The 27,683-nt window shown below is 34.3% G+C and overlaps 1 protein-coding gene across 6 annotated transcripts in view; it reads left to right on the forward strand.

The window, feature by feature from the left end:
* The window catches only part of MYO9A (myosin IXA), a 276,785-nt gene that overhangs the window by 125,693 nt on the left and 123,409 nt on the right, over window positions 1-27,683 (forward strand). For all 6 annotated transcript variants that reach the window (XM_078079137.1, XM_078079139.1, XM_078079138.1 and 3 more), the window contains 2 exons: window positions 3,877-3,996; window positions 17,747-17,822. In XM_078079137.1, the coding sequence (XP_077935263.1) occupies window positions 3,877-3,996; window positions 17,747-17,822 (196 nt within the window). The remainder of the gene's footprint in view (window positions 1-3,876; window positions 3,997-17,746; window positions 17,823-27,683) is intronic.

Below are 27,683 nucleotides of genomic sequence, written 5' to 3' on the forward strand. Positions count from 1 at the left end.
TAAGACTTTAAGAAAAAAAAAAAAAAAAGAGCAAAATAAACCCAAAGCAAGGAATAGGAAGGATATAGTAAAGAGTGGATCTGAAATAGAGAATGGAAGTCAATAAAGAAAAGAAATAAAACCAAAGGTAGGTTCTTTGAAAAGATAAATGAAATTGATAAACCTTGACGTAGACTGATGAAGAAAAGGAGAAGACTCAAATTACTAGTTTTTGGAATGAATGGGGGATGTTGCTACTGATCTGATTGAAATAAAAAGGATTATAATACTTGTATGGCAACAAATTAGAAGCTAGTTGAAATGGACAAATTCCTAGAAAGATGCAAACAACCAACACTGACTCCAGAAGAAATAGAAAATGTGAATAGCCTATAACAAAAGAGACTGAATTAGTAACAAAAAAAACTTCCACAAAGCAAAGCCAAGGAACAGTGAATTCACGGATGAATCCTATCAAAAACTTAAAGAAGAATTAAAATGCAAACTTTATAAACTCTTCCAAAGAATAAGATAAGGGAATACTTTAATTCTCATTCTGTGAGGCCTATATTACCTGGATACCAGACAAGACATCACAAAAATGAAAACCACAAACCAATAACCCCCAACCTAAATGTCCCTCAGCTATTGAATGGATAAGCAAAATGTGGTATACTCAAACAGTGGAATGTAATTTTGCCGTATAAAGGAATGAAATATTAGTACATGCTACAACATGGATGAACCTTGAAAGCATTTTGTTAACTGAAAGAAATCAGGCACAAAAGGCCACATTAAGCATGTATCACAAATAACAAATATATGATTGCATTTATGAAATGTCTAGAATAGGCAAATCTGTAGAGGTAGAATGTAGATTAGTGTTTGCCTAGGGCTGGAGTAGGCAAGCTGGGAGATGAGGGAAAGGATAATTAAAAAGGATGGGGTTTCTTTTGGGTATATTGAAGGTATTCTAAAATTGATGTTGGTGATGGTTCAAAAACCATTGAATTGTACACTTTAATTAGGTGAATTGTATAGTATGTGGTTTATATTTCAATGGAACTATTATACACAAAACACAAAAAAAGAATGTTCATAGTGTCTTTATTCTTAATAGCCCCCAGTTGGAAACACCTAAAAATCTATCAGTGGAAGAAAAGATAACCAAGTTGTGATACATTCCTACCATGTAACATTATTCTGCAGTAAAAAAGAACAAATTACTGATTCTCGTAATGAGTATCATAATGAGTCACAAAAAAATATTGAGCAAAAAAGCCAGACATGAAAGGATACATAGTGCATGCTTTCATTTAGTTTAAGAACAGGCAAAATAATATATAGTGAAAGAAATCATAACTTGATTGCTTCTGCAAAGGCAAGGGTGGTATTGATAGGAAGGGGATGAAATAACTTGCTGAGATAATGGAAATGTTCTATATCTTGATTGAGGATTAGATGGATGTAAATATTTTTTAAGCTCATCAAATTTATACTTAAGATTGGTGGGTTACTATGTTTGAGATATACCTTTAATGGCTATGAGGCCTGGAAGCTGGCATTACAGAAGCTGCTTTAGGATCAGAGACATGGCTTCGGGTTTGAATGATCAACTAGGATTGAGTTCCGTTATGTGGTGTAGTATCTTCAAAGAGCTTGGACTTTTCTGTCACTGAAAAGATGATTGAAAAATTCTGTCCGTTGGCCTTGAGCAGAGAAATAAGAAGGACTTTAGCAATCTGTGTTAGGCCTTAGATAAGGTTTTTCTTAAACTACCTTTAAAAAAATCAGTGCCCCATATGTTTACCATGCATACATATGGGGTCTGAACTTACGTTGTATTTTGGTGCATAATCTCAAGGTAAGAAATTAACAAAACTAGACCAGGGACTAGCATAAACCAACACTAAATAAACATGTTTTAAGAGTTTATGAGACTCCTTAGACAATAACTGTCTCTGAAAATGTACTTATAAACCATCCTAGGAAACTTAACCACCTTAACAGGGCATTGTTAAGCAAATGAGAGGAAGATCAATTTAAGGTTTGGAAATAGTATTTTAGTCTAAAATAATAAAGAGTTACAAGAAGGCATAGAAAGCAGAATGAAAGAAGTTAAAAAAAATAAGATAGGTGTGATGGTGAGACATAAAACAGTCACAAATACAAAATTACCCATATCCAAACGTCATTGCCACAATTTATTAGATAAAAGAGTGCAGTGGCTGTAGTAATGTCAAGTGATTTCTTCAAACTGCTTACTAATTTAGTATATTTAATATCCTGAACTTTTACATAAAACACTTTAATACCATAATCTCCTTAAAATTATTTCTGACTGGCAGATTATCAAGATAGCCTGAAAGTCTAGTGATAACTTTTTAAAATTACAGTTTGGTTAGAGTAGAAATAGAACTTTACAGGCATTTTTTTTTTCCCCCTCAAATGGTCCCCCTCAACTGATATCTACCTTCCAGCACCACCAACTAACCAAGTATATAGGCTAGTCTGAGCCTAAGCGTTCTTTCTTCAAGCAGCCTATCAAAAGTGGTGGGGAGGATTATTGATAATGGGCATAGAATATTTTTACTGAGGTATTCTTCAACTAAGAAATGATGGGTAACTTGATATTTGTCTCTTTTTGAAACATTGAACATTTGCAGCTATGGGCTCTCCACATTGGATGAATGAGATAGTGTTTTATTAGTTTACTTTTTCATTATTGGATATGAAAATAATTTTCAAATCTATTTTATTTTTAAAAACCTGCTATTTATAAGTATATTATTATCTGATATAAGATTCCATCTCCTGGATAAAATGTGGATGCTTGCTCTCTGGATCCAGTAATGGATCCATCTGGATCCAATGATTCTGCATTGAGAACTGTTCATAGATAGTATCTCATTCCTAATTATACAGTAAATATGCACTAATGAAACTTTATTCATTGTGTTGCTTACTTTGTCTCTATCTATTGTTAAACTGTTCCCTTTTGTTTTTTAAAAGGCAAATCTACACCGATTTGAACTAAATGTCCTAACTCTAGAGATGTTCTTTGAGTAAATAAATGATAGTCAACACCTTCCCCCACCCCAACCTGGAGATGCCTATTCTCTTTTAAATCCATCTCTTGCTAATATTAATGGTACTGACCTCCCCCCAACCCCCTTTATTGTTAGAGTGACTCACTGTAACACTAATCAGTAACACTAATTTGGGGCTTTGGTCCTTACTTGAACATGCTCACTTCCCTTTCCAACAAGTAGTTGATTCTGTCTCACTTGACTAAGTGGTGGTGAGGTACATTTTCCAACTTTCTTTTCAGATTTGTAAATACCAAAGTGCTGCTGGGTTTTCCTGCTCTATGGTGCTTTTCTTCCTGCTCTTTAAACATTGACACACTTGTTGGAATTCTTACAAGTGTGGTTAATTGCAAGATTTGTGAAGGAATTATTTAACTTTTGGCAAATTGTTTTGGGTATATTTCTCTTTGGGGTTCCATCATTGTTCCTTGCATTGTTGCCAACTATATGCTAATTATTTTTCAGACCTGATAAAAATGGGTCTGTTAAAAAAATAAACATACAAATTGTTTTGAAATTTCCCATATATTTTAAATTAGAATTTTTTAGTATAATAATAACTCAGCACTTTCCGTACTGAAAGGGATACTTGGAATACCTAAAAAAAGACCTTTATATTTTCCTTTTATTTTTGTGTAATTTCCTCAAATCAATTTAGAAAATTTATTCACATTTAACCCATATTACTTGATATATTTTTATATATTCTTAAGATAGTTGGCAGCATTGTCCTTGATTCTCTGTTTGTTTGGGCTTATATAATATCTTTTTCTTTTCTCCATTTTTTGTTTTTCTTTTGCTTCCTAAGGACATGATGATACAGCGCCATGTGCAATTTTGAAAAGTATGGATAGTTTTAGCTTTCTCCAACACCCAGTCCACCAGAGGAGCTTAGAGATTCTGCAGAGGTGCAAGGAAGAGAAGTACAGTAAGGCTGCAAATCCTGATAAACTCTATATCATCACATATCTGTTTGGAAATGGAAACCAGGAGCATTCTGCACCAGGGTGGGACATAAATTGCATAGGCAATGTGACCTCCATAATCCTTTGACCAGTCTCAGGATACTTCCATTGATTGAGACTTTATTTCTTCTTTCTTTTGAAAGAGTTGATATACCTCTTCTTTGAATCTGGATGACTATTTGCCTGTGATCCTTGAGTTGTTAATTATACTTGGTTTTAGAATCTGAATTGGTTTTCAGTTTTGTCTTTAAAGTAGCTGAATGATGGTTAAAAATGAGTAATGATGTTTTTTCCTGCTAATTTTTTAAAAAAGCTTTATTGAAACCTAATTGAGGTAAAATTGCATGCAAAGGCATAGAGTTTGGTAAGTTTTGACATATATATGCACTTGTGAAATCATTAGCACAATCTAGTTAATTACCATACCCAATACTGCCAAAAATTTCCTCTGCCCCTTTCTGTTTTGGCTGATTTTTATGCTTGCTTATGCTTGAATTTCAGCATCAGCAATGTTGCTTTTGTGTATCATTATTTAATCCATTTTGTTTGATTGCATTTCTATCAGACCTTTCTGTGTCTGGTTTAGAGCAAAGCCACCACATTAATGTTTTGGCTTAAGGAAGAATGAGAATCATGGTGGATATTCTTTTTTATTTTTTTATTTTTTTTATAAAATTGGTGTGAAAAGATGCCCTTGGTCTCCATTTCCTCCTTTCTATTTGTTATACTCATTCTGAATGAAAATGGATTCTTTTGCCTATTGTGGGATTATAGTTATTTGGCTATTGCTATAGTGAGAATAAAGAGATCCTGTAGAATACTCAAAGCCTAACTCAGCAATTTGCATATAATGGACTTAAATTACTTATATATTCTGAGCTTTTTACAAATCACCACAGATTTACTTTATTAATTTCAGTTTGTGATTGAAATTCCATGAAATTTTAGAATCCAGTTATCAGTGAAAGGAGAATGTAAGTAGAATTTCTAAAAGCAATGTTGTGGGTTCTTCAGTTCTTCTTTGGCTGTTTTGGTATAGGAAAATGTGTAATGCATTTTGAAAAATACTATTAAAAATGTTTTCTCATTTTAGAAAGAACAACGGTAAGTATTTCATTTTAAAAAGACTATCCTTAAGTGTTACTATTAATTATTACTGTTGTTTCTAAAAGGTATACAATAAGTCTTCATTTCAATTACCTATCTTCCTTTTCTAAATCTTTTAATCCATGGGACATTATTTAAAACAGCCTACAAATCTTTTTTGGGAGTTTAAAAATTGTTTTGAATTTTTAAATAGTTGCAAGTAGTTTATTTGTTTTGTTGATTTTCATGACCCTCAGTGCATTCCAGCTTAGTAGATATGGGTTCAGAATAGGAGGGCACCACCATGTTCAGCACAGGCTGCATGAGGAAATTATATATTTATATTTACATGCAAATTTATGGAAGTTGGAGCTTTTCCATTATCTTAGGTAGTATATTCCATTTTCTATTATAGTACTACCAGTAATTAGAATTTTATAATATATAAAATTACAAATTCAAGTCTAGGAGACGGTTTTTAAAAAAACAGGGGACTACCAGCTTTAGGTAATGAATAATTGGCAAGGTGAATGAACCCTTCCACAGGTAACAATGATAAAACCTGGAGAAAATTTAAAAATAACAAAATGATTTGAAAGCACTGGAAAAAGACAAAGCAAAAAACACACACAAAAAACCACACACAACACAAAAAAACACTGAAAGACCAAAAAGAAGCAGAAACCAGAGGAGAGTTTATTCTTTGAAGTAAGTTAAGTAGTGGATAAGAATTGTGAATCTGTGGCTTTTTAAACAAGGTGCTCCCCAACTCTCATAGCCCCAGAGACAGCAGACTACAACCATACTGACTTGAAGTATCAGAGAACAAAGTTGAGGATTGGCAAAACAACTTGGAATTTAGGAGGAAAATCCTGGAACTGATGAGTAAGCTGCCAAAGGGCTAAAACCCCATGTTAGAGTATAAATTCTGCCAACCATACCTGGATGACAGCTGTGAGTACTAAGGGAAGCTGGTCAACAAAGCAATGCAAACCAAATAGGACATGACCTTTGAAAGCTACAACTGCAATAGGTGAGATTTGCAAGTTTGCTGCTTTTTTGACAGAGGGCTGCATAGCTCCTGTGGGAGAAAAGCTGAAGTCTTGCTATCTTAGTCCCATAAATAGAGGGGAGAGAGAAGGAGGCAGAGAAATATTTGAAGAAATAGTGGCAAAAACATTTCATGTTTGGTTAAAAAGAAAAAACAAAACTGACTTAGAGATCCCAAGAAGTTTAGTGACTTCCAAGTAGAATAAATAAAAAAGAAAACCATTATTAGGCACATTATTTGCCAAATGTCAAAGATAAAGAGAAAATCTTGAAAGCAGCCAAGAGAAAATATGGCACATTAAATACAAGGGGATAATGATAATGATTAACACCTGACTTATTAAAGCAGTGGAGACAGAAAGATATCCAAAAGTCATATTAAAATATTGCCCCCCCCAAACAAACAAAACACCCCCCCAACAAAACCCAACTTTCAGGCAAAATTTCTATATTTTTAGTTTGGGTCTAGACAGTTAACTACCTGTTAGAAGAAAAATCAACAGTTTTCAGAAAAATGTAACAGAATTTAGTGTTCCTACAATGTATTTTCCACAGTCTATTAGCAAAATATTCTTTAAAAATGAACCTGAGGGGTGCCTGGGTGGCTCAGTTCGGCTCAGGTCATGATCCTGGAGTCCCAGGATCGAGTCCCGCATGGGGTTCCCTGCTCAGCAGGGAGTCTGCTTCTCCCTCTGACCCTCCCCCCTCTCATGCTCTCTCTCTCTATCTCATTCTCTCTCTCAAATAAATAAATAAAATCTTAAAAAAAAAAATGAACCTGAGATAAAGGTGTTTTCAGATAAGAGGAATCTGAGAGAATTTGTCACCATAATATATATTCTACAAGAAATGATAATGGAAAATTTTTTTTAATCAGAAAGTTCAACTTTATTTTTTTATTTATTTAATTTTTTTTTAGAGAGAGAGAAGGTGTGTGAGCAGTGGGGGGGAGGGGAAGAGGGAGAGAGAGAAAGAGAGACTCTTAAGCAGGCTCCACACTCAGCACTGAGCCCAACATGGGGCTCAATCTCATGACCCTGAGATCAGGACCTGAGCCGAAATCAAGATTCGGATGCTTAACCAACTGAGCCACCCAGGCATCCTGATAATGGAAGTTCTTTAAGCTGAAGGCTAAAGTTACCATCAGATGATAACTTGGATGAATAGTAAGTGTTGGTATACTTTTCTGCAAAAGGCCAGATATTAAATATTTTAGGCTTTGTGGGTCTTATGGTCTCTGTTGAAACATCTCAGTTCTACTGTGAAAGGAGCCATAGACAATACATAAATAAATAAGCATGGCTGTGTTCCAGTAAAACTTTATAATGGACACTGAAATTTAAATTTCATATAATTTTCACATGTCACAAAAACATTCTTCCATTGATTTTTTTTTCCCCTCAACCATTTAAAAGATGTAAAAGCCATTCTTTGTGTTCAGGCCGTACAAAAACAGGCCGTGGGTTTGATTTGGCCCAGGGGCTTAGTTTGCTGATTCATTAATTATTTCTATTATCATAGAAATAATAACTGTGTATAAAAATAAATGACTATACATATTTCCTTTCCTTCTCTTAATTTCTTTTAAAAAGATATATGACTATTTAAAGTAAAAACTATGAGATTGTTCTGGTGGTATAAAATGTGTCCACAAATTCTTTGATACTCCTCTCTTCAAGAGGCATGTGCTGTACTTAATGACTCACTTCTAACAAATGGAATATGGCAGAAGTGACAAGAGACAGTGTGTGACCTTAACGATTAAGACATAAAAGGTACTGTGGTTCTTCCTTTTCATTTCTGTTGCTCCCACCTTCTCTCTCTAGTGACTGTTCTCTAAGATTTGGTCGGGAGGAAATTAGAGGAGAGGGGAGGGGAGAAATTGGGGTTCTTGGAAGCATGACCTCCAGTCCCACTTCTGCAAAGGTCAAGAGCCCTGGTAAGGAAAAAGAATAAGATGGTAGGAGGAAGAGAGAGAGAAAGGGTAGAAAAGAAGAATCTCACTTGAATTTGAACCCATACTTTTGACCTTAAGTCTATACTCAGGACATGTTTATGAAGAAGATGAAGGATCAGCAATTGTCAGAGAAATGCTGTGGGCTTGATATAACTTATTACTCTCACCTTGCTGACAATGCCTGCCTTAATGTCCCTGACCTTAGGCCTCAGTATGGTCCCACAAATGATTGAAAATTTAATCTGACCAAATGCAATTAATGGAATTCCATTGTAGAAATCCAAATGTAATTTAAGTCTGACCTAAATGGAATAAAATAGAAATCAGTAACAGAAAGATATCTGAGAAATCCTCCAATTTTTTTTTTTTAAGTAATCTGTACACCTAACATTTCTTGAACTTACAACTCATTAAGAGTTGCTTGCTCTTCTGACTGAGCCAGCCAGGTGCCCCTTGAGAAATACTCAGATATTTTGAAAATAAACCACATGTGTAAATAACTCATGAGTTAAAGAAGAATTTATAAGGGCAACTTGAAACTATTTTGATCTGAATGAGAATGGAAATAACATACTTGCATAATGCAACTAAAGAAGTGCTTATAAGAAAATTGATAGCTTTTAATTCCTTATATTAGAAAAAGGTCAAAATCAATGCTTTTACCTTATGAAGCTACAAGAGCACTTTAGACCCAAAATAAGTAGAAGTGAAGTGCTACAATCTGTGGATACAAAGCAGACCAACAGTAGAGAAAATCAGTGAACACCAAAAGCTGATTTTTCAAAAAGAGCAATGAAATTGACAATGCTCTAGTTCTGTCCAGTACAACTTTCTCTGAAGATGAAAATATCCAGCTGTGCTCTCTAAAACTGTAACCATTAGTCAATATGGCTGTTAAACACCTGAAATTTATTGAAAATTTGAAAACTGAAGTTTTAATTTGATTCAATCAAATAAAATTTGAAAGCCATGTGTGGCCAGTGGCTGCTGTATTATTAGACAGTACAGTTCTAGCCATTCTGATGGAGAAATATGAGAGAAGACACAAATACTGTTATCGGGAATGAGCAAGTGGACACAGTTACATATGGTATAGACATCAAAAGATTGAGGAGAGATTATGAACACTTATGTCAATAAATTCAACAAAGATGAAATGGACAAATTCCTTGAATGTCAATCTAAATTGACCCAAGGGAAAATAGAAAATTTGATCACTCCTGTATCTATTAATGATGATGGATTCATAAGTAAAATCTTCCCCCACACCCAAAAAGGCCAGGTAGCTTCCATAGTAAATTTTATTTAAGAAACGTTTAAGGAAAGAATAATAGCAGTTCTCTTCAACTCGTTCAGAAAATACAGGAGCAAGGAACCCTATGCAAATCATATCATGAGGCCAGTATTATTAAACAAAAACATTTCAAGAAAACTACAGACCAACATACCTCACAATGATAGACGTAAAAAGCCTTAACAAAATAAGGGCTAACTGAATTCACCAATATATTAAAGGAGAATACATGAAAACCAGTGGAATTTATTCCAGGAATGAAAGGTTGTTTGATAATAGAAAATCAATCAATATAAATCACTATATTTTTTTAATAGATTTTATTTATTTGTCAGAGCACAAGCAGGGGGAGCAGTTCCCTGCTGAGCAGGGAGCCCGATGCAGGACTCGATCCCAGGACCCTGTGATCATGACCTGAGCCAAAGGCAGACGCTTAACCTACTGAGCCACCCACGCATCCCTATAACTCATTATATTATCCATCTAAAAAAAAGAAAAAGCTTATGATAGATATCTCAGTAGTTGGATAAAAAGATTTTGTCATAATTCTTCACTCATTCCTATTTAAAAACTTTTAGAGCCTAGGACTAGAAGGCAGCCTCCTCATTTTAAAGAATATGCATGAAAATCCTACAGTAGACTTCATACTTAATGATCAAAGATTGAATACTACTCTCTCACATTGAGAAAAGGCACAGATACCTGATTTTGCCACTCAGATTTAACACTGTGCTGAAGGTCATACACAGTGCTCTAAGTCAACAAAAAGAAATAAAAGGTGCATAGATTGAAAAGGAAGATGTAGACAACATGATCACCTGTATAAAAAGTGTTAAGGAGGGGCACCTGGGTGGCTCTTGGTTAAGCGACTGCCTTTGGCTCAGGTCATGATCCTAGGGTCCTTGGGTCGAGCCCCACATCCAGCTCCTTGCTCAGTGGGGAGCCTGCTTCTCCCTCTCCCTCTGCCTGCTACTCTGTCTGCTTGTGGTCTCTCTCTCTCTGTGTCAAATGAATAAATAAAATCTTTTTTTTTTTAAAAAAAGGAAATATCTCTATATCCAAGGAAATTAAAAAAAAAAAAAAAGAAGGTGCTAAGGAGTTTAAAATATGCTATTTAGATGATCTAGAAAGTAAATTCCAACAATCTCACAGGATACCAGGTAAATTTACAAAATTAAGTTATAATATTTTAGCCATGAACATGTGGAAAATGAAATTTATGAATTTCATTTGTACATCTTTGGCAGTCAGCCTCCTAGATACTCTTCAGTTATCCTCATACTCTGTTATTCACAACCTGTGTAGTCTCCTGCATTCTACCAGTCTTGGTCTGTGTGACTTATAGGACATGGCAGAAGTGATAGTTTGTCAATTCCAAAATTAAGTTATGAAAAACTACAGTTTCCATCTTAGGTAATTTCTCACTTGCTAGCTCTCTCTTGGATCACTGTTTCTGGGAGAAGTAAGCTGCCATTTGTGAGTAGCCCTGCTGAGAATCCCACTGAAGCCTGTAGTCAACAGTTAGGAACTGATCCTTGCTACTAACTATGTGAGTGACCTTGGAAACAAATCCTTTAGTTCCGCTTGAGATGACCACAGCTTTGGCCAGCAGGTTGACTATAACCTCATGAGAGGCCCTATCTCAACCACGCAGCTAAGCAGCTCTGGAAACCTGTTTCTGTAGAAACTCTGTGATTATGATAACTGTCATTTTTAAATGCTAGGGTTTTTTTTTTTTTTAAGATTTTTTAATTTATATTTTGACAGAGAGAGAGAGAGACAGTGAGAGAGGGAACACAAGCAGGGGGAATGGGAGAGGGAGAAGCAGGCTTCCTGCCGAGCAGGGAGCCCAAGGGGAGAGGGAGAAGCAGGCTTCCTGCCAAGCAGGGAGCCCAATGCAGGGCTTGATCCCAGGACCCTGGGATCATGACCTGAGCCGAATGCAGACGCTTAACGACTGAGCCAACCAGGCGCCCCTAAGTGCTAGGTTTTGAAGTGCTTTAATATGCAGTGGGTAATAATATACCAAACATGAAATGCTTAGGGATAATTTTTATTTTATTTATTAATTAATTTGGGGGGGGCGGAGAGGGGGAGAGAGAGAGAGAATCTTAAGCAGGCTCCACGCCCAGCACAGAGCCCGATGGGAGGCTCCATCTCACAACCCTGAGATCATGACCTGAGCTGAAATCAGGAGTCAGATGCTTAGCTGACTGAGCCACCCACACGCCTCACGTAGGGATAACTTTAATGAAATATGTGTTAGACCTCTATACAACTAAGAGGAATTGAAAAATATCTAAATAAATGAAGAGATTTTTTGGTAGAAATTCACAAGCCAATATCTAAGATTTACACAGAAATATAGAATATCTAGGATGACAAAATTTTGAGAAAGAACAACAAAGCTAGAGAACTTACACGATACGATTTCAAGACTAAAATAATCATGACATTGTTCTCTTAATGTAAAGATCAAGAGATCAATAAAACCAAATAAAAATCCAGGAAAAGATCTACACATATAGGTCAATTGATTTTCCACAAAGGTGCTGAGATAATCCAGTGGGGTTGAGTATAGTCTTTTAAACAAATGACATTGGAACAACTAGGTAGCCTTATATAAGAAGAGGACTTTGACCTTATCTATAAGATTGAACTCAAAGTGGGTCATACAGCTCTTCATAAAGAGTAAAACTATTAAATTTGTAGAAGAAAACCTGAGAGAAAATCTTTACAATCTTGGGACAGGCAAAGATTTCTTAGATGGGACATAAGAGCATGAACTGTTTAAAAAAAGAAAAAGGATAAAATTGAGTTCACCAAAATTGATAATTTCTACTTTAAAAAAGATCTTGCTAAGAAAACTAAAAGCATACCACACCCTGGGAAACAAAACTTGTGTAATAATTTATAATACTGATAACTGATAATGGACTTGAAAACAATATTTTAGGAACTCCTGTAGTTAATAAGATAAGCAATTCAGTTAAAAATAGCTTAAAGATTTAAATGTGTGCTTCAAAAAAGAAGATATATTAATGATCCACAGGTTCATGAAAGATGATCAGTTTCATTAGTCATTAGGGAAATGCAAACTATAATCACAATAAGGTCACATTAAAACCCTGTATCGTGGCTGAATTTTAAGAAGTTGACAATACATAAAAAATTAACACTATTAACTGATGATGAGGTTGTGGAGCAACTGGAATGCTTATATACTCTACTGCAGTATAAAATAGTACAATTATTTCGGGAAAGAATCAGTTTTTTTATAAAGGTGAGCATATACTTTCCATGTATTCCATTAATACCAATCCCAGCTATTTACCTGAGAGAAATGAAAACATATGTTCACCCAAATACTTTTATATATCAGTTGTTAAAATATTATGCTGAATGAAACAAGTACTGCTATTTAAAATTAATAAAAATAGATTAACCTCATCAATTAAATTCTCAAAATGAATTTTGCAAGCAGTTCAATTAAATAATATCTACAAGGTTCTTTTTTTTTTTTTTTTTTTAAAGACTTTATTTATTTGAGAGAGAGAGACAGAGAGATCATGAGCAGGGAGCAGAGGGAGAATCGGGGCTCGATTATATAGTTATATAGGTAGTTATATATAACCCTAAGTGAAGGTAGATGCTTAGCTGACTGAGCCACCCAGGCACCCCATATCTACAAGATTCTTAAAAATGATGAAAATAAAAGGATGGACAAAGGTATACCAGGCAAAGGTGGTGAACAATAGCAATAAATAAAGTTAGGTAGTAATCTGAACAGATCTACACTGATAGAACTTTATTAAAAGATTTAGTTGAGGGGCACCTGAGTGGCTCAGTCATTGAGCGTCTGCCTTCGGCTCTGGTCATGATCCCAGGGTCCTGGGATTGAGCCCCGCATCGGGCTCCCTGCTCAGCAGGAAGCCTGCTTCTCCTTCTCCCACCCCCCACCCCCACTTGTGTTCCCTCTCTCGCTGTCTCCCTGTCAAATTAAAAAAAAAAAAAAAAAGATTTAGTTGAGAAAGACAGAACCTGAACTCACTGGAAAGTTTTGAGATCTGATAAAGAAATGATAAATATGTGTATAAATCTAAATAATTACTTTATAAAACTTAGTAGTAAAGTTTAATTTGCTTGATTAATGGGAAGAAAACAAGGTGGAAATAAGAACTGGGTAACAACATCTGAGATGGGAAGGGGATAACTAGAATCAAAGCATTCAAAGGTTTTTGTACTCTTTAGCAAAAGGGAAGAAAGAATTCAGTTTAGAATTCATGGATATGCTAAAAATTCAAGGATAATCAAAGAGGAGAGTATTTATAACTTCTGAAACAAAAGAAACCAGAATATAAAGAAAATAATTCAGTAGAAATCTGGATGAAAGCATATAATAATTAGGGAAATTCAAGGCATAAAATAAGAAGTCAGAAAAACCAGAAACAACGTAATATAAATAAATTGAAATGAACCAAATTAAATAAAAAACAGCTTATGCAATTAAGAAAAAACTCGATTATAAGATGTTTATTAGAGAAAAACCTAAATCATATGAACACAGATTCAAAATAAAATATTGAATAAAGTTGTATCAGAAAATTTATTCTTGCTCTCTTGTACAGTTTCCCACCAGTTTCCCACTTTAGGCAACTCTTGTTAAGATTTCTGTTACTATAAATGTTTTGCCTTTTCTAAAAATTTTACAGAAATGGAATCATACAGTATGTATTCTTTTGTGTTCCGATTCTCTTATGCAATATAGTGATAAACACATTCATCTATGTTGTTTATATACAATTAATTTGTTGCTGGGTTATTGTATATATATAAACAATTGTATATACAACTTTGTGTTTATCATTTGTTTCTTGATGGATATAAGGGCTGTATACTGTTTTGAGCTATTACGAGGAGCCCTGCTCTAAACATTCTTATTCAAGTCATTTTGTGTACATATGTTTTCATGCCTCAGGTAAAACTTATGGTTGGTTACTGTGTCATTAAAGTAAGACTTGTTTAATGTCATTAGGAACTGTCAAACTTTGGTACCTTAAAGATACTTTGTTTTCTTTTGACATTATTTGTGATGATAAACTCAGATGTCATCTTGTTATAAATTCTTTCATATCTAATGTACCTTTTTCCCCTCTGGCTGCTAGGCATTTTCTCTTTGCTTTTTGGTTTAGTAATTTGTTATTTCCTAGATGTGATTTATATTTATCTTCTTTGGGATTTGCTGTACCTTTTGGACCTGTGATTCAATTGTTTTTCATCAAATTTAGGAAATTTTTGGCTAACATTGTTTCAAAATTTTTTTCTACTGCAATTTCTTTTCTTTCTGGATGTCAGTTATGTGTTTTTAGAATATTTGATATTGTCTCAGAGATTCCTTATACTCTGTTCCTTTTTCTTTTATTTTTATTCTTTTATTCTTTAGATTAGATAGTTTTTATTTATTGATTTCAAGTTCATTCATCCCCCGTTTAAAGTCTTCTTTTAAACCCATAGAATGAATTTTTTATTTTTAGTTCCAGAATATCCATTTGGTTCCTTTTTACAGTTCCCAGTTTTCCCTTGAGTTTTGCTGTCTGTTAACTCATAAGACCATCTTCTACTTTAAGTCCTTGAACATTATGATAACTATTTTAAAGTTTTTTTTTATGCTGATCCTAGCAAGTGGGGGATGATGGGATCTGAAGCTGTTGGAATGGAATCAGGAGAGAGGTACACAGGCCTTCATTTTCTAAGTGATCAGTTACAAACGTTCAGTGTATGACTCCTTATGTCCTCTTAATGTTTAAAATATTTAATAATTGATCTTGAAAATCATCACACAGAGGGGAAAAAAGAAAGTCAAATAATATGCATAAAAGAATTACCCTCAAAGAAACACCCTATTGTGTTTGCAGGGAAGATACTCCAAGAAAGAGAAGAAAATTTCCTGTGAGTACTTTACAGTATGGAAGAATTTAAGAACGTGTATCCAATAAAGCAGTAGCACAAATTTAAGACTATAAAATATCAGAATGATATTGAAAAGAGGTATTGAACTACTAAAGCATTCAGAGGCATAAAGCTACATCTGTATGAACTCAAAAAATGGTGGAAAATAGCTGAAAATTGAATTACTAATATTGAAGAAAGGCCTGAGATGATTATGTTTCAATACACGGAAGAAAAGAATAGATATGGAGGATAGAAAATGATAATTTTTTATAGGGATAATTGGTGCCCATAACTAAGGAACTGATTAAATAAAAACAATGAATTCAGTATATAAGAAAATAAAGTTATTCAAAGTTCTAACTGAATTTGTTGATCACAAGATATATTTCCAGTAACAGTTTACTGGAAATTCTCCTGGGAATTTACTTAGGAGTAGAATTGCTGGGTCATATGGTAATCCTATGTTTACTTTTTCGATGAACTGCTAGATTGCTTTCCAAAGTGACTGTATCATTTCACATTTCAGCAGTGTATAAAAGGTTCTAATTTTTTCATGTCCTTGGCAACAGTTATTATCTGTCTTTTTGATTATAGCCATACTGGTGGGTGGTATCTCATTGTAGTTTTGATTTTCATTTCTCTGTTGACTAATGATGTTGAGCATCATTTCATGAACTTATTAGCCCTTTGCATATCTTCTTTAGAAAAATATCTGTTGTAATCCTGTGTTCATTTTTAAATTGGGTTGTCTTTTTATTATTCACTTGTAAGAGTTCTTTTTATTTTCTGGATTCAAGTTCCTTATCAGATATTTGATTTACAAACATTTTCTATCATTCTGTGGGTTGTCTTTTTTTACTTTCTTGATCTGTTGTCTTTTGAAGCACAGTAGTTTTAAATTTTGATGATGTCCAGTTTATCCATGTTTTTCTTTGGTTGCTCATGCTTTTGGTGACATACCTAAGTAATTTTATTGCCTAATTCAATGTCAGAAAGATTTACTCCTATATTTTCTTTTAAGAGTTTTATACTTTTAGCACTTATTTTGATTTTTGGTCCACCTTCATTCTTGTACATGAGGATGTCTTGTTTTCCCAGCACCATTTTTTGAAAAGATTATTCTTTTCCCATTGAATTGTCTTGACACCTTTGTCAAAATTCATTAGATCATAAATGTAAAGGTCTATTCTGTATTCTCCATTCCTTTCCATTGTTTGTCTTTCTTTATGTAAGTACCATACTGTCTCAATTACTCTATCTTTATAGTAAGTTTCGAATTCAGAAGTGTGAGTCCTCCAACCATGTTCTTCTTTTTCAGCATTGTTCTGGCTATTCTGGGTCCTTTGCATTTCCATATTAATTTTAGGATCAGTTTATTCATCTCTATAAAAAAATGATGCTGGAATTTTAATAGAGATTGCATGGACCTGTAGATAAATTTAGGGAGCATCGCTAACTTAACAGTAATTAAGTTTTCCAATCCATGAGTATGAATAGCATTCTTCCATTTATTTAGGTTTCTTTTAATGATGTTTTGTAGTTTTCAATGTTGACATTTTATACTTTTTAAAGTTTATTCTTTTTGTATTATTTTGATGTTATTATTAATGGAATTGTTTCTAATTTTATTTTCTGATTGTTTATTACTATTGTATAGAAATACAATTGATTTTTAAGTATTGATCTTATATCTTATAATTGTGCTGAATTCTTTTATTAGTCCTAGTAGTTTTTTTGTGGGTTACTTAGGATTTTCTACATACAGGATTGTTATCTTGAATAGATACTTTGACTTCCTTTCCAATGTGTCTTAACTATATTAAATGTCCGTGTATATGGTGTTAGTAAATTCATGGCCTTATGTGTATAGCGCTTCGATGTTTATCATATGATTTAAAGTAAATTATAACTTTAAAATATTGGTAATCCTTAGTAAGGAAATAATTTGTTGTTTTTGATTCGCATTGTCTATATGTAAGATTAATTGGCCTCTGAAATCTATAGTCCATGTTAGCAATATATTTATTACTGAAAAATGATGCAAAGGAATCATTAGGAATTTTTTGAATATTAAAATAATGAGCTTATACATTTCTAGACCTTCAACCCAGTTATCCTTCATATTCTGATAATGTTTAAATGAGAGAAGAAATAAGATTTATTATTTAATTCCCTAATTGGGTTCATTGTTGGCTAAGTCAGATTTGTAAGTAACAGTCATGGGACTTGGTTCATGTTATTATTTAGACATTTCTGACATGTTTAGCAAATATTTACTATTGAAGTACATTAATTTTATTTGTCCTTAGAAAAATTGTTTCATGTTTAGTTTCTTTTAGCATTGATTTGAAAATGTCTGCTTTTTGTTTGTTAGGTATAACCCGGAAAAATCCCAGAACACCTCTTTCTGATCTCCAGGGCATGAATACTCTAAATGAAAAACACCAACAGTAAGTATGCTTGGTTTATGTTTTCAAGGAAGTATAGAAGAAATAATTAGAATCCTTAGTAATACTTTTGTGGGTTAAAAAATATGAAGAAAATCAGGCCTAGTTTGTTTTTGTTTCATGATGCTTTTATGAATAGTGTAACAAGGTATGAAACTGGACTAAATATGTGTGTGTAACTAGTCACAGTACTGTTTGCAGTAGCATTAGCTATAGTAAGAGGTAAGACTGAGAGGATTTGAAATAGTACATAATAAGTTTGATAAACATGTTTAGTGGGAAGCTCCTATTCAAGCTTTACACATTAATGTAGCATTTGATATAAGAGAATATACAGAAGACACATGTACATTAGGAAGCATACCAACAAAATGAACCTACTACCCAAGTTCAGAACCAGAAGACTTTAGTATTACTGCAGCCACCTTTATATTACTTTCTGATCACTCCCTCCTCTCTACCCTCAGGTAACTGCTATCCAGAATTTTATGTTTATCATTACTGTGCTCTTAAAAAAAGTTTTACAGTAAATGTATGTTTTTTCTAAGCAATAACTTGTTTGGCTTTTCTAGTTCTTGAGTTTTACAGAAATACTGGTATATAGTATGCTGTCTTCTATGACTTTTTTTTCCCCTTCAACAATATTCATCTAAGATTCATCCATCTTCTTGCAAGTAGTTTATTCTTTTTAGTTGTTGTATAATATTATATACTATGGGGGAGTGGGGAGTTATTGTTTAATGAATACAAAGTTTCAGTTTGGCTAACACTGGAGATGGATAGTGGTGATTTTTGCAGAGCATTGTGAATGTACTCAATGACAGTATACTCAGTGTACATTGAAAATATTAAAATGGACAGAGAACAGATTGGTGGTTGCCCAAGGTTGGGGTAGGGTATGGGCAAAATGGGTGAGGTGGTCAAAAGATACAAACTCCCAGTTCTAAAATAAATAAGTCCTGGGAAAGTAATGTGTAGTATAGTGACCATAGTTAATAATATTGTATTGTATATTTGAAAGTTGCTAAGACAGCAGATCTTAAAAGTTCTCATCACAGAACAAAAATTTGTAACTGTGTGTAGTGATAGATAGTAACTACACATATTCTGGTGATCATTTTGCAGTGTATATAAATATTCAATCGTTCTTTTGTATATCTGAAACTAATGAAATGTTATGTGTCAATTATTTCTCAATAAAAAAGAAAAGTGATAAGTTTTATGTTATTTTTTTTTTTAAAGATTTTATTTATTTGAGAGAGAGAGAGAGAGAGAGAGGGAGCACTAGCAGGGGAAAGGGGAAGGGGTAGAGGGACAAGCAGACTCCCGCTGAGTGTGGAGCAGACTTGGGGCTCCATCCCAGGACCCCGAGATCATGACCTGAGCTGAAGTCAGACGCTTAACCAACTGAGCCACCCAGGCGTCCCATTATGTGTTTTTTTTATCACAATAAAATAATTACATGACATTAATATACCGTAATAGATTTGTCCATCAGTGGATATGTGGGTGGTTCTTTTACCATTACAAATGGTGCTACTTTAAACATGCTCATACCAATCTCCTGGTTCACCTATTATTATATCTCTGGGATATGTACTTAGTAGTGGAACTGTTAGTTCAGTAGGAGTTTATAAGATAATCCCAAATTGTTTTTCAAGGTAGTTGTACTAATGTACACAAACAGTGGCAATTGAAAGTTCCCTTTGCTTCATTCCTTGCCAGCACAACTGATTGTCAGACTTCTTAACTTTTGGTAATCTGGTGGTTATGAAATGGTATCTCATAATTAGCTTTTCCGTGCTTATTAGTGATGCTGAACAGTTTTTATATATTTTATGGCCATTTATGTATTTTGAAATGCTATTTGCCCATATCTCTTCTTTAAAAAGTATTCTTTATAAATTTTATGTACTGATCCCATTTCAGTTATATGTTTCAAATGTGTTCTCCCAATTTGTAGCTTATCTTTTTACTTTAATGGTGCCTTGTGGTGAACAACAATTCTTAAATTTAATGTAGCTAAATATATTTTTTCTCTCGATTTGTCCATTTTACAGCTTATTTTAAAAATTCTTTCCTAGTCCCAAATCATTCAGCCAGATTTTCCTCTAAAATTTTCTAATGTTTATCACCATTTCAACCCCAAGCTAAATTTGTCAGTTGGCTGAGTTTGTCAGTTGGCTGAATTTCCTCTGGTCTTAAACAGATGCATCATGAATCAGTTTTATTTTCCCCTACAAATCTCTCCTGGCATTTTTTTTAATTTGTACTAATCTGGATTTGTCACATTGGTATCTTCCTTTACCTTTGTATTGGGCATTCTTTTTGTCATTCTTTTTGCATCAACTTTTTTCTAACATTTTTTCCTCTTTTATGTCTACTTTGTAAACTTTTATGGAGCATATCCTCTAGTAGCTCCATGTGAAAATATGTATGAGAGGAAAATATTTTGGTTCCTCCATAACTAAACATGCTTTTATTCTGACCTCACACTTGATTGGTAATTTGCCTGTGTATAGAACTCTTGGTCAGAAATAATTTTTCTTCAGAATTTTGAAGACATTGCTACATTGCGTTTTAGTTCTAACTTGCTGATTTCTGAGTCCTATTTTTAAATAGCTTTATTGAGATATAATTTACATACCACAGAGTTTCATTCATTTAAAATATATAATTTAGTGGGGTTTGGTGTATTCAAGCGTTAGCTAATCATCCCAAAATCTAAGTTAGAGCATTTTAATCACTCCAAAAAGAAACTTCCTACTCACTAGTTTCTCTCCATTCCTCATATTCTTGCTAATTGTAGGGAAATACTAATATACTTTTGGTCTCTACAGATGTGCCTATTCTGGAAATTTAGTTTAAATAGAATCTTACAATATGTGGCCTTTTGTGTGATACTTTTTTCACTTAGCATGATGTTTTCAAGGATAATCTACATTGTAGCATGTACCAGTATTTCATTCCTTTTTATGGCAGAACATTCCATTGTATGGTTATTTTGTTTATACATTTATCAGTTGACAAACACTCAGGTTTTCCCCTTTTGGCTATTTTTTTTTTAAAGATTTTATTTATTTATTCGTGAGAGGCAGAGGGAGAAGTAGGCTCCCAAGGAGCAGGGAGCCCGATGCGGGACTTGATCCCAGGACCCTGGGATCATGACCTGAGCCGATGGCAGACGCTTAACCATCTGAGCCACCCAGGCGCCCTTCCCCTTTTGGCTATTAAGAATAATGCTGCTCTGAACATTCATGTACAAGTGTTTGTGTGGATATATGTTTTCCATTATTTTGAGTATGTACTTAGGAATGAAATTTCTGGGTCAAATCTCTGTGTTTTGTTTAACATTTTGAGAAATTGCCAAACTATTTTTCAAAGTGGCTGTGACGTTTTACATTCCCACTGGTAATAGATAAGGGTTCCATTTTCTCTTTTGCCAATATCTGTTATTGACTGTCCTTTTAATTTTAGTGGTGTTAGTGATGGGTGTGAAGTAGTATCTCATTGTGGTTTTGATAATGGATTTCTCTAATGCCTACAAATGTTGAGCATCTTTTCATGTGCTTATTGATCATTTGTATATCTTCTTGGGTGATTCATATATCTTCTTTGAATAAATGTTTGCTTTGCTATGAAAAATTTTTTTGGGGGGGCATATATTCTTCTTTCCAAGTATAAAAATGTAATTGTCTTAAAACTGTTATCAAACAGTATTGTATTTAAATTTAATAATATATGCTAACATCTTTTTATGCTGTTAAATATTATTCTACAACATGATTTTTTTTTAAGATTTATTTATTTATTTAGAGAGAGCAGGGAGAAGGGCAGAGGGAAAGAATCTCAAGCTGACTCCCCCGTGAGCATGGAGACCCCCCCCCCCCCACCCCGCACCAACATGGGCTCGATCTCATGACCCTGAGCTGAAATCAAAGAGTCAGTGCTCAACTGACTGAGCCATCCAGGTGCCTCTACAACATGATTTTTAATGACCTCATAGACTTCCATTGGGTGGTTGTAACATAATTTATTTCACCTGTTTCCAATTCCTGGTTACTTAGGTTGTTTTTTTATATTGATGAAAATTTTTGTAATTAAATTTTTGCATGTTTGATTATCTTCTGTCCTTTTTAATTAAAAGCTTGACCAGAAAGACAGAAGGCAGTTATTACTATAAAATTTTAAAGGTATTGTCCCAGCTATCCAAAAAGCATAGTTTAAAAAGAACTAATGGAAAAATATTTTAAGGTTACATTCCATTTTTCAAAAGCAGGAAGTTTCAAAAGTAGTACAAAGGAAAAAATAGTTCATAGAGTCCCATGTACCTACTCTTCACTTAGCTTCCCTGAGTGACATCTTATATAGTGATAATGATAGTGTATTATCAAAACCAGGAAATTTACATTAGCACATTAATATTAACTAGACTACAGTTTTCACCATTTTTAGAAATCTGCAGGTGTGTCTCTATATAGATTTTTGCAATTGTACCCCATCTATACATTTGTGTAACTAATGCCACAATCAGGATACAGAACTCTTTCATCATCACAAAATTCATTCATGCTGCCTATTTGTATTTACCCATGTCCTTGTCCTATCCTGTAGCAACCACTAGTATGTTAGTCATTTTTCTAGTTTTGTTATTTTGATAATGTTATATAAATAGAATCATATAAGATGAAACTGTTAGGGAGAAAAATCTTTTCTTATGTTCAGTAGCTGGGGGCCTGTGAATTAAACTTATGAAAGACAGATTAACAGGAAGAAATGATATAATTTTTATTAGTATTTTATGTGCATGAGTATTCACAGAAAATAAGTGAAACTCAAAAAAGTGGTGTAACACTTGGGGGCTTATATACCCTTTTTATAAAGGAAAGCGGGTTTGGGCTTTAAGGGATGGTAAAATGTGGGGAAGTGACTAGGGAATATGTGGGGGAACTAATGGAAGATGAGGGTTATTTTAGTAAGGTTTATGTAAGTAAACTCATCTCAGTTCCTACTTTCTTATCTCAGGTGATAAAAGTTGCTCTCCTCTTCCTAATAGGGGAGAAGGGAACACTTTCACAAAGGGAAGTTTATGCCCTGCTTTTAGGGGGTTAAGGGGCAGGGATAGAACTGACTCTTCCTCTATCTGTTGGTTCTTCTTAGTTCCCTTATATGAAAGTATCATAATTTAGAGTGATGTGTCCTAATTCCCTTCGTAACTTTGAGATTAGTTCTTTTCACTAAATATGGTGCTTAATTTGTTAGGTTATTAAATGTATCAATAGTTGATTTCTTTTTATTTCTGAGTTATCTATTTTATTTCTGAGTTGTGTTGTCTTATTATTGAGGTGTAAGAGTTATTTATATATTCTAGATCTAGATCTCTTATCAGATATAGGACTTGAAAATATTTTCTTTTAGTCTGGGAATTGTCCTTTCACTTTTCTTATGGTGTTGTTCGAAGTGTAAAATTTTTAATTTTAAAGAAGTCTAACTTATCTATTTTTCTTTTTTGTTATACTTTTGTTATATTTAAGAAATCATTACCTAAGCCCATGTCACAAAGGTTGACTGTTTTCTTCTTCTAAGAGTTTTATAGCTTTAGCTTTTGAATTTAGATCTATGATTGATTTTGAGTTGATTCTTTATATGTTGAGAAAGAGAGATCCAGCTTCCTTCTTTTGCAGGTGGATATCTAGTCACCTCAGCACCATTTGTTGAAAATACTGTTTATTCCCTGTTGAATTGTCTTTGATGCCTTTATCAGAACTCAATTGACCCTAAATAGAAGTGTTTATTTCTGGATTCTCAACGCTATTCTCTTGATATATATGTCTTTCCTTATGCCAGTACCATATTGTCTTAATTATTATAGCTTTGTAATAGATTTACAAATCAGGAACTGTAATTCTTCTAGCTTTGTTCTTTTCAACATTGTTTTGGCTATTCTGGGTTCCTTGTATTTCCATATGCACTTAAGGATTATCTTGTTATTTTCTGTAAAAAGGCAGCTGGGGTTTTTGCTAGAGGTTGTGTTGAATCTATAGATTAATTTTTTTATGTTAATCACCATACATTACATCATTACTTTTTGATGTTGTGTTCCATGATTCATTGTTTGTGTATAACACCCAGTGCTCCATTCAGTACGTGCCCTCTTTAATACCCATCACCAGGCTAACCCATCCCCCCAACCCCCTCCCTTAGAACCCTCAGTTTGTTTCTCAGAATCCATAGTCTTTCATGGTTCGTCTCCCCCTTCAATTTCCCCGCCTTCATTTTTCCCTTCCTGCTATCTTCTTCTTCTTCTTCTTTTTTTTTTTTTTAAACATATAATGTATTATTTGTTTCAGAGGTACAGGTCTGTGATTCAACAGTCTTACACAATTCACAGCGCTCACCATAGCACATATCCCCCCAATGTCCATCACCCAGCCACCCCATCCCTCCCACCTGCCACCCCTCCAGCAACCCTCAGTTTGTTCCCTGAGATTAAGAATTCCTCACATCAGTGAGGTCATATGATACTTGTCTTTCTCTGATTGACTTATTTCGCTCAGCATAATACCCTCCAGTTCCATCCACGTCATTGCAAATGGCAAGATTTCATTCCTTTTGATGGCTGCATAACATTCCATTGTATATATATATATACACCACATCTTCTTTATCCATTCATCTGTCGATGGACATCTTGGCTCTTTCCATAGTTTGGCTATTGTGGACATTGCTGCTATAAACATCGGGGTACACGTACCCCTTCAGATCCCTATATTTGTATCTTTGGGGTGAATACCCAGTAGTGCAATTGCTGGGTCGTACGGTAGCTCTATTTTCAACTTTTTGAGGAATCTCCATACTGTTTTTCTAGAGTGGCTGCACCAACGGTGCAGGATTGCATTGCATTCCCACCAGCAGTGTAGGAGGGTTCCCCTTTCTCCGCATCCCCGCCAACATCTGTTGTTTCCTGACTTGTTAATTTTAGCCATTCTGACTGGTGTGAGGTGGTATCTCATTGAGGTTTTGATTTGAATTTCCCTGATGCCGAGCAATGTTGAGCACTTTTTCATGTGTCTGTTGGCCATTTGGATGTCTTCTTTGGAAAAATGTCTGTTCATGTCTTCTGCCCATTTCTTGATTGGATTATTTGTTCTTTGGGTGTTGAGTTTGAGAAGTTCTTTATAGATTTTGGATACTAGCCTTTTATCTGATATGTCATTTGTGAATATCTTCTCCCATTCTGTCTGTTGTCTTTTGGTTTTGTTGACTGTTCTTTTGCTGTGCAAAAGCTTTTTATCTTGATGAGGTCCCAATATACAGGTCTCATTTTTGCCTTTGCTTCCCTTGCCTTTGGCGATGTTTCTAGGAAGAAGTTGCTGCGGCTGAGGTCAAAGAGGTTGCTGCCTGTGTTCTTTAGGATTTTGATGGACTCTTGTCTCACATTTAGGTCTTTCAACCATTTTGAGTCTATTTTTATGTGTGGTGTAAGGAAATGGTCCAGTTTCATTCTTCTGCATGTGGCTGTCCAATTTTCCCAACACCATTTGTTGAAGAGACTTTTTTCCATTGGACATTCTTTGTCGAAGATTAGTTAACCATAGAGTTGAGGGTCCATTTCTGGGCTCTCTGTTCTGTTCCATTGATCTATGTGTCTGTTTTTGTGCCAGTACCATACTGTCTTGATGACAGCTTTGTAATAGAGCTTGAAGTCCGGAATTGTGATGCCACCAGCTTTGCTTTTCTTTTTCAACATTCCTCTGGCTATTTGGGGTCTTTTCTGGTTCCTTACAAATTTTAGGATTATTTGTTCAAAAAAAAAATATATATATCCAAATTAGAAAGAAGTAAATTTGTACTTAGTCACATAAGACATGATCTTACATGGACTACTCAAAGGAATCCACTAAACAACTATTAGAACTAATGAATTAAGCAAGGTTTAAAAATTCAATTATATTTCTATATAATAGCAATGAACATTTGATTATAAAAGCAAAAAACCCACTCATAACAGCATGAAAATAATATAACACTTGGGAGTAAATTTAACAAAGGAAGTGTAAGCCTTGTACACTAAAACTAAAAATATTGTTAAAAGAATGAAAGATCTAAATAAGTGAAAAGATATTCCATGACAGCACTCTTTCATTGGTGTTACATTTTTAATTTTTAGGAGCTTTTCATTACTTTGTTTTCTCAATTTTGAAATTTTTCATAATATCTTACTCTGTAGATGCAATATTTTCTCTCTTCTCTAAACATATTACTGATAGCTTTAAAAATCTTTTTTTACTTCCAAGTTGTTTATGTCATGATTGTTTTGGTCTCTGTTTCATGCTAGGGGCTTTCCTCAGATGTCTAGTGAACCTTGGTCAACTGTTCATATTCGTATTGAAACACTAAAAAGCTAATTGGAATCTGATTAATTGGGTGTGTTGTCAGTGTCTAGAACATATCAGTATATCTTTGGGTCTTTCCTCTTGGGCTGGTCAAATTCCACACAAAAGTTTAATTTTCTTCTTGGAGGATATAGTCCCAGCTGCCATATTTTCAGTATTTTCTTTGACTTTTGTAAAGTATACCCATCCCCATTTGTGCCTGGTGCTGTCTAGTCCATGGACTTTCTCTTTCATCCTCTTGCTTAGATAAAGGAGGGATGGTCATCAGGCTGCATGGAGTTCTAACTGCTTTTAAACTGACTTTCAACTTAGTGCTCTTGTTCTTAACCCATCTTTTCCACCACTTCCATAGGTACATGGTACCACCAGCTCTGGAGCCTTTGGGAGTTTTGTAAATATGGATACTTCTCAGTCTTTTTCCACAGCCAGTTTAAGATTGCTTTCTATAGGGACAGCTGGGTGGCTCAGTTGGTTAAGGGTCTGCCTTCAGCTCAGGTCATGATCCCAGGGTCCTGGGAACGGGTCCCATATCAGGCTCCTTGCTCGACAGGAAGCCTGCTTCTCCCTCTGCTTGTGCTCTCTCTCTCTCTCTCTGACAAATAAATAAAATCTTTTAAAAAAAAAGGTTGTTTCTATATTCATCTGCTTTCCATATTTCGAAACTGTTACTATTTTCTCAGTATATTTTCTTTGTTTATTCCCTTAAAAATTATTTTATTAAATTTTCACAGGTTTCTGGAGGAATCCAAATATGTGGCCAATTTGCTATCTGTACCTGGAAAGCCCCCTATTAATTCTTCATATTTTAATCACTGATAATTTTATCTGTTTTGTTCACTCCTCTATCTCCAGTGGCTAGAATAGTGCTCAGCCCATAGAAGATGCTTAGTAACTTTGGTGGATACGTCGTATGTAGTAAGTGAGTGTGTGATCTTCCAGGAAGAAATTAAATATTCCATAGAATGGGGTAGCCTATTAGGATTGTAAATTCCTTCAGTAGTATTTGGAAGTTCTAATATCTAACAAAGACAAAAAAAATCACATTACATGTAATACCTTATATTATTTACTGATTATAAATAATTTAATAGATTTAAAGATATTAGCTGTATTAGGGGCGCCTGGGTGGCTCAGTCATTAAGCATCTGCCTTCGGCTCGGGTTGTGATCCCAGGGTCCTGGGATCGAGCCCCGCATCAGGCTCCCTACTCCGCGGGAAGCCTGCTTCTCCCTCTCCCACTCCCCCTGCTTGTGTCCCTCTCTAGCTGTGTCTCTCTCTGTCAAATAAATAAATAAAATCTTTAAAAAAAAAGATAGTAGCTGTATTATATGTGCACATTGGTATTTGAATGTACCATAATCCATAGAAATTCTTCATTCTGAACGAGGAAAAGATTAGTTCAAATTGATTGGTAATCTCTGTGATAATATAATTTTCTGTTGGTTTAGCTTTTTTCCTTATTTAAGCA

Source organism: Halichoerus grypus, chromosome 8 (genome assembly GCF_964656455.1).
Source record: "Halichoerus grypus chromosome 8, mHalGry1.hap1.1, whole genome shotgun sequence".
In the NCBI taxonomy this organism is placed as follows: Eukaryota; Metazoa; Chordata; class Mammalia; order Carnivora; family Phocidae; genus Halichoerus; species Halichoerus grypus.